At 37.5% G+C, this 8,192-nt stretch overlaps 1 protein-coding gene across 1 annotated transcript; it reads left to right on the forward strand.

Annotated features, from left to right (window-relative positions):
• Positions 1-6,947: 6,947 nt before the first annotated feature.
• On the forward strand, positions 6,948-7,898 carry LOC131280778 (olfactory receptor 8S1-like). The gene has a single exon (XM_058309265.1). It carries the CDS (start codon positions 6,948-6,950, stop codon positions 7,896-7,898), a length of 951 nt encoding a protein of 316 aa, XP_058165248.1.
• The last annotated feature ends 294 nt before the right edge of the window (positions 7,899-8,192 follow it).

Consider the following 8,192-nt stretch of genomic DNA (forward strand, 5'->3'; position numbering starts at 1 on the left):
CCTCTCCTCTGGGCCTTATCTCTTCAATTTCAGGCTGTTCCATGAACCTTGAATCTTGATGGCCTCTTTCCATGCCTCTGTGCTTCACTGATTCCATCCTCAGGCCTCCAGGACCTCTACTTCTGTCTCCGAGGCTATTTTTCTACCTGTGTGGCTTTTGAGTCTTCTGTTTACAAAGGACTCCAGTAGGAGGATTAAAATCCACCCTGAATGAGGTGGCACCTATCTAAAGACCCTACTTGCTAAAGAGCCTGCTTGCCAAGAGTCCACATCCACAGGAATTAATGAGCTTTCAGAACATACTTTTCTGGAATCTTTGTAGCTTCAAACCATCCCAGATATCTTTGAAAATGTGTCAGTCATTTTTAGTTCTTAACCAAAATAGCCCTGTTTATACTGACATGTTGGAGACACTCAACAAAACCAAACAAAAACAATTTAGCCATTTATTATGGCTTAAATTCAGGAACAGTATTTTGAAATGTGGTCTCCCAGAGCAGGGGCCAGCCTTCAATCAGGGCACCAGACTTGGTTTTATCATTTGTGCCTATTTTCTTGTGTATACGCAGCTCCTTTTTAGTCTACAGACATCCCTATAGCAAATCCTTAACTTCTACTTTTCAGGGCATTTGCAATACTGGCAAAAGGCAAAGGCAGATTTTGAAGTCTCCTGATTTGAATTTGAATCCTGACTCTACCATTTAATAATTGTGTTTAATTGAGGGAGAAGTTTCACATTTTTGCCTCATAGTCCTCATTTTTAAAAGGGAATAATAATAGGTTCTAACTCATAGACTTGTTGGAGAATATTAGTTAACATGTTTAAATCATGAAGAAAAAACTTCTGTCATTTGGTAAGAAATTAGTAGATATTGATTACTCTACAACTGCTCTATTCTCAATCTCTTCCAACTTGTGAAAACATACCAGTTCCTAAACATGAATTATGCATCTTTATCGTTTTTCTTGTCAATCACACCATTCCTTCTCAGTCATAAATAACAAAACTAAGCCTTGATCCTTAAGGCAACAAAACCTATTTTTTTTCAAGGAGGTACCAGGGTATTGAACCCTGGAACTTGTACACAGGAAACAGGTGCTCAATCACTTTATTTAGGCTCTTGGAATTGCAATTTGGGTAAAACAGATGCAGGTAGCAACATAAATTGTATCCCATCTAAGCAAGAGTTTTATAAGTAAAAGGAGGTCACATGAGATGTTAAAGTTTGGTGGATATTCAGGACATTCCAAATGTCTTTCAGGTTGAGTAGTTTATAGTTTTCTTAACTTGGAGTTTGTTTACAGCATTCAGACAGGGTTTTGAGAAGCATTTGTTGCCTGTGGCTATGCAGACTTTTGTCAGTTTGTGGTATATAGATAAGAGGTCCTGAAGAGTGACCTCCTGAAGGGCCTTTTTAAATCTCTTAGCCACAGTTCACTCTATTTTGTCTTTATTTCTTTTCACAACTTATTGACAACAGAAGACACAATTTCAAAGTCCACTGGATATTTTTAGTTTTAATCTTTCTGGACCTAGTTGTGGTTTTGTTACTGATGATTATTCAGTGCTTATCTGCATTTTTCCTTGACCTTTATGACCTGCATTCTACCATTTCCCTGAAAACCTCTCTAATTGTTGACACAACTGAACAATAAAATAATTACTGGAATGAACTTTATGAATTCAAAAGCTGTGGGCAAAGGATAAATCCCTGAAGGTCAATGCACAGCTTCCCTGTGATTTCCCAAATGAGATATATAGCAACAAAGCAAGCAGAAAGATGTTGCCACCAATTTACCATCACACAAAGCCCACCAGACACCCAAGATTTTCTTCCATAGTCATCATTTCAACATAGAGAGAAGTTCCAAAAACCCATACTATATAGAATTCCCTGAGGTTCTTATAATTTGGGTTGCTTGTTAATGTGTTTCAAACTGGGGCTTCTGTCTATAATTTGAGTTAATAAAAGTCATTCATTCCTCTGTCTTCTGAGCTACATGGTTCAGGTGGCCAATTATGCATGAACTACCTATTCATGCCCTTCTGAAGAATATATCCGGGAATCGTTCTCTTGGCTGATTATTCTAGCATAGTATTTAGAATTAGGGAGGAAATTAAATAAACAGATGCCACTATAGTAGGGCCAGAGAACATATAAAAGAAGTTCCTTCCACCCATTTTTCAGGATATTAGCCTTTCCACTTAGCTGGAGGGAGAAGAAATCAGGACCATGCTAGATCTAAGAGAATGTATATTTTTCAACTTCTGCCTTTCTGAGTTTATTGCTCTATGACAATCAATGTTCATGTCTTTCATGTTACTCCCCAATAGAAAAATCATGTGCATTTCCTATCATTGGACTATGAAAATCTGTTCCTCATCAACAGAGAAGCTTCTTGTTCCCCAGAAAAGAGATGGAGGATGTCTTCTAAGTCAGAAAAGCCAGGAGAGAGGTAATTGTCTCCCCAAATGCTCTAACGTTTCTATCTCTCTCTCCTGAATACTTCTGTCTCTCTCCTCTGTCTCTCCTTGTTTTTCTGGCTTTCTGATGTATTTCTTTTACCCTGGGTATTTTCACAGACTCTTCTATATGCCGAGAATCAATGCCCAAGCTTAGGAAGACTTTCATATTTTCCATCCATGTGCTCAGCTACTCTGAGCAGTATCTATTATAAAACTGTTGGTCCACTATGTCTCATACTGGTTATTGGAAATAGCAATTCCATGCATTCTTGGTCCAAACATTTTTATTCCAGTCTGTCGGAGTTATGTGAGAAGAGCATAACAGCTGGGAAGAAAATATTCAGGGGAGATGTGGAAAAAGTATATCGAATTGTGTGTATTTTGGTTCTTCCATATGGTCCAATGAAGTGTGTTAGAAAATTTAATTTTCTGATGTACTATATCCCTCCAGCTTCAAAACTGATCAAACTAATGTTACTGCTAAATTGAATGAGGAAGGGTAGAGCAATGAAATGTTTAAGAAAAAATTAAATGCATCGATATTATTCCAAACCCAACTATTTTCACCTTTCTCTTTTCCCGGAGCTTCCTAGGTACTCATGGGATTTATACTGCCTCAGAATCAAATACTGTTTTTTATTTCATTTAGAGCACTCTCCCACACTCAATGAATAGAGGAAAACAGTGAACCTGTTATCTTCATCTTTTCCTTGCCCTATCAGTTTCAGCATTTGTGAAATTAACATTTTAAAATTAAATACATTTGAGACTGAAAAAAAAACGTATAGAACTCTATGTGATACATCTGTTTCCCAAATAATGCTTCCAAGATACGGCTCCCCTTGGAAAGGTTGCGATAATGTACGTGTTAAACTGTGGGCTCACATTTGACCTTGGACAAGTTTCCTAATCTATCTCATTCTCATTCTTCATCTGTTTTTTAGAGAAAGAAATGAAAAAGGATAATTATAACCACCTTCTCATTGGTATTCGTGAGAAATACATTTATTTGTATATGTTAAGTGATTGGATGGTGCCTAGCATTATCTTCTTCATTATAAGCATTGTTACTATCATAATCACCATCAATGTCATCATCTTTTAATCAACCTAAAGGTATTCTTATTATGGCTTTGAAATTTTACCCTATAATTAAACACATACTAACTTCAGTGGAATAACTCCTAATTAATAGAATTGGATGAAATTAATAGAATTAAAAAATTCAGTATCCTATCAATATGTGGACTGCCAGATATTGCTGTATGTCAGAAGCATGTTTGAGTCCAGCTTCCACTTGTAGAATCACTCTAAGCTAACTCTTGCAATAATCTTTCATATTTCTGTAAGGAACTGGGGTATTTGCAACCACTCTGAAAGACAGCGTCTTCCTCAAATTTCAATGTGGACCTAAGGTACTATGTAACCTTTATATGTGTGATTCCAAGGGGGACTTAAAAGATTAAATATGGAAGAAATAAAGCAATTAACTGCTGAATTCAGACAGAAATTTCCAAATGCAGGATGGTCCCTATTTTGTACAGAGTAGCCTTAATTAATTAATTAATTATTTAAATTAGCTTGTGCAGATAATGGAAAATTGGTTTACTTCCAACATGAAGTAACAAATGCAAAAATAAGAGAGACCCCTTAGACTTGATTTTTTTGTATTCAAATTATTCTACCCACATATGAATTTTATTTGTGTCATCCTTCTTGCATATTAGTCTACTAGGCAGAACTAAGATGTGAACTGAATGTAAGAAGATGAAAAATGAATTGAAGAAGTCCACAAATTCTAGAAAGTTGCGCAAATTTCAATGTTAATACCAAAAAAACAATTGGAAAGGACAAGGACTGATGGCACTGCACATTTATAATTAAGTTGTTTACTTGTAAATATGAGTCCTTTGAGCAACACTTATATCAGAACCTGTGATATAAGGACACAGATAGAAATTGTATGGTCAATTATGAGGTTAAGTTATCTTGTCAGAAAACTGTAGGGATTTACAATACCAGAAGTAGGGTTTTATAAAAAGATACAATCCAAGTGTTTAACGAGGTTTCAGTGTTCATGCTAGATATGAGGAAAAAGCAAAGTAGTGAATTACATACTAAATGATGGACAGGGATAAAATAAAATCTAAAAATTAAAAAGAACAAACAATCTAGTATTGATTTAACAGTTGAACAGCACTAAATACGAGGTTGTCTTCCACTCAATATCTAGCTAATCTGGCATTTGCTGGTAATTTGTGGTCATCAGATTTCTGAATAAATGAGATTATGGATGGATAGATGGTAGAAGAATAAACAAATGAAAAGAAGAATTCTGAAAAGAAAGGACTTACCAATTGAATTAATAAATAGAGAAATTGACCACAAAAGTGATTAAATAAGTGAATGGAAAAAAATGAAGGGATGGGTGGTTATAGATGGAACATGAAGGAATTAAATAATTTTCCAGTATAGTAAAAATTGACTAGTGGGTGTGAAATGATGTCTCAGCTACAGGGAACTACAGGATCATAAATTCTGGAAGAGCATACGTGTACTCCACTACTAGATTCTCCATCATTGCTACACACACAGACACACACACATACAAACAGAGGCACAGACACACATACTCAAAGCATTTCTTCTCTTGTCCTTATTGTTGAGTTTTTATCAAACCATGTGTATCTGTAGCCATTCCACCCAAAATTTAGCTACACAGGCAGTACTATTCAATTCATTACTTTCTTCTTCATTCAACAAATCCTAATGGGGATCCACCTTTGGATTCTTCCCACCACTGTTCTAACTGTTCCATATTTAAAATGCTACAGAGCACAATGACTGCCATCAAGTAGTTAAAATGTCATTGGAGAGGAAGAAAAGGAACTTGCTACACACATCTTAACACTATCTGCCAAACAAAAGAGTGATTACTGTAATGGCACACAGGGGGAGACTTGCTTATTTTGAGTAGATGGATCAAATCATTTTGTAAAGAAAAACAGTAATTATTAAGAAATTGTTAAGAAGAGGACAGGATAGAAAGAATACAAAATTGTAATCAGAGAGAATAGAATTGGAATAATAGTGTTTAAACATTTGAGAAGATATCCAAATAAATTTATTTCCCTATTTGAACATTGAGAATAGGATGATCTTTCTTTTTTTTTTTTATAGAAGGTACTGATGATCAAACCCAGAACCTCATACATGGGAAGTAGGTGGTCAACCGCTGAGCTACAGCGGCTCCCAGTGAGCGCTGTTTTTTAAATTTTTTTCATATGCCCCTTCCTCCATTTTTTGCACTCGCCTTAAGTGGTGCAAGCCAGCTTGCCTTCTCCAGGAGGTGCAGGAATCAAACCTAGCCCCTCCCACATGGTAGAAGGGAACCCAATCATCTGAGCCACATCTTCCTCCCTATTATGATTTCTAAAAATTGTTTTGAACATTAAAAAACAAAATGTTTATGAATGCCTAGCACTTATCAGGCACTAAACAAATGACATATATGGTGAGCTCAAAGAAGGTAATTTTCTGGAAGATATAAGAAAAAAAGTGAAAATTTAATTGTCAAAATATTAAAAGGATTTGAGTAGAAAGATATGGTATTCTAGACAGAGCAGACGTTTTAATAAAGGTAGGGAAAAAGGAATATCCATGATTCTACACTGGCAAGTATAACAGGCCTCATCATGGAGACTCTCTAGGTCGTAGAGTGTGACTATCTTACAGACCCACAGGTGTCAGTTTATGGTGCACATTTGCTGATAAGCCTTGATTGAAAATCAGTTTGGTAGAAGTTTTCTTGTCTTAGATTTTTACGTAGTGGAGTCATATTCAGATTCTTGAAATTGGGAATTTAGACAGTGGTATACCTTGGATGCTCCATTTTTTCATCAGAGAAATGGGTTTACCATGCTCCTCTATTATTAAATCTATCCCAACATCTAACATAAAAACACAGGAAATACAGACATATATGTGGGAACATGTCCTTGACCACAACTTTCAATTTTGTCACAGAGTATAAATTAGAAATGTAGTGTAAGTTTTAGCAGTATATACAATAGACAGGATTCGAACGGGAATAAAAAATCAAGTAAGAGAAAAGACTGGTTTTGGAACATCCACTCTAGGAATTCCAGTAGTACCTACAAAGATTAGGGAATATTGCTAAGCACAGGTTCTGTTAAAGAAAACCTATATTAGTAATGAACCAGATCCTGGAAACTTTGTGAATTTCTTAAGCAATCTCTGAGGGAGAAGTTAGGTCATTAGTTTATATACTTGCAGAGTTGACACAGGGTTAAGGATTGAAGCAGCTCATCAATCCAGGAAGAAATGTACAAAAGAACCAAAACAGAAGATAAGAAATATAAACTAGTTGAGATGAAGACTTTCATCCTCTGATAACTGAGTGTGACCAAGAGATTTCAGGTTCGTTTCTATGTTTATTTCTAGACTAAGTCCTCTCTAAATGGCCTTGGATAACCACAGCACCATCAACGAGTTCATCCTCCTGGGTCTGTCTTCTGACCCACACATCCAGACTCTGCTCTTTGTGCTGTTTTTGCAAATTTACCTCCTGACTGTGACAGGGAACCTGATGATGCTGGTGTTGACCAGGACAGATTCTCACCTGCACACCCCCATGTACTTCTTCCTGAGTCACCTCTCTTTCCTGGATATTTGCTTCTCTTCTGTCACAGTCCCAAAGCTGCTAGACAATCTGTTGTCTCAGAAGAAAACCATCTCTGTGAAGGGCTGCTTGGCTCAAGTCTTCTTTTTGTTAGTGACTGGAGCCACTGAAGTTGGCCTGCTATCTGCTATGGCCTATGACCGCTTTGCTGCCATCTGCCATCCTCTGCACTACGGCCAGGTGATGAACAGCCTACTCTGTAAGGGGCTGGCTTGTGGTTCCTGGGGCCTGGGCTTTTTTGTTGCACTCCTCAACATCTTTCCAGCTATGAACTTGGACTTCTGTGGAGATTATATCATCCCCCACTACAGCTGTGAGCTGCCCTCTCTCTTCCCTCTATCCTGTTCTGATGTCTCTTCCAATTTGATTGTCTTGCTCTGCGCTGGCCTCCTCGGTGGACTTGGAAGCTGTTTCCTGATCTTCTACTCTTATGCACGCATTGGTTCCACCATCTTGAGAATCGCCTCCTCCTCAGGTCGAAGCAAGGCCTTCTCCACCTGCTCCTCCCACCTCACTGCAGTGCTCCTGTATTATGGCTCAGCTTTCCTGCGCTATCTCATGCCAACCTCAGGATCACCATTGGAGTTGATCTTCTCTGTACAGTACAGTGTGGCTAATTCCTTAGTGAATCCACTCATCTATAGCCTGAAAAACAATGAGGTCAAAACAGCTATGAAAAGGACCTTGAGAAAATATCTCCAATATTTGCCAACAAAACACAGAGGGTGATGGGTAACTAGGCTGGGGAAGATGAGAGGTTTGGAATAGAGGGAGGAGTCACAGTAGTAATTGACAGATTTGGGTTTTGAGAGCTCTAAGCCTAGCATAGCTTGGGAGTATCCAAGGGTGATAGGAGAGCTGAGAAAGAGAAGGATCCACCAGGGGATCCACTAAAGCCAGTTTCTAAAAGTCCTAGAGAGGAAGGAACCATCAAGACAATGATTTCATAAATGACAATTAAACAGTAAGATATTTTTCTCTTTGAGCATGATATTGGGATACAACTGGAAAAGATAAATTTTG

Source organism: Dasypus novemcinctus, chromosome 12 (genome assembly GCF_030445035.2).
Source record: "Dasypus novemcinctus isolate mDasNov1 chromosome 12, mDasNov1.1.hap2, whole genome shotgun sequence".
NCBI lineage: Eukaryota > Metazoa > Chordata > Mammalia > Cingulata > Dasypodidae > Dasypus > Dasypus novemcinctus.

Bases quoted from the DNA above. Each gene is read 5' to 3' on its own strand.
- LOC131280778 (XM_058309265.1), top strand. From the start codon at position 6,948: ATGGCCTTGGATAACCACAGCACCATCAACGAGTTCATCCTCCTGGGT.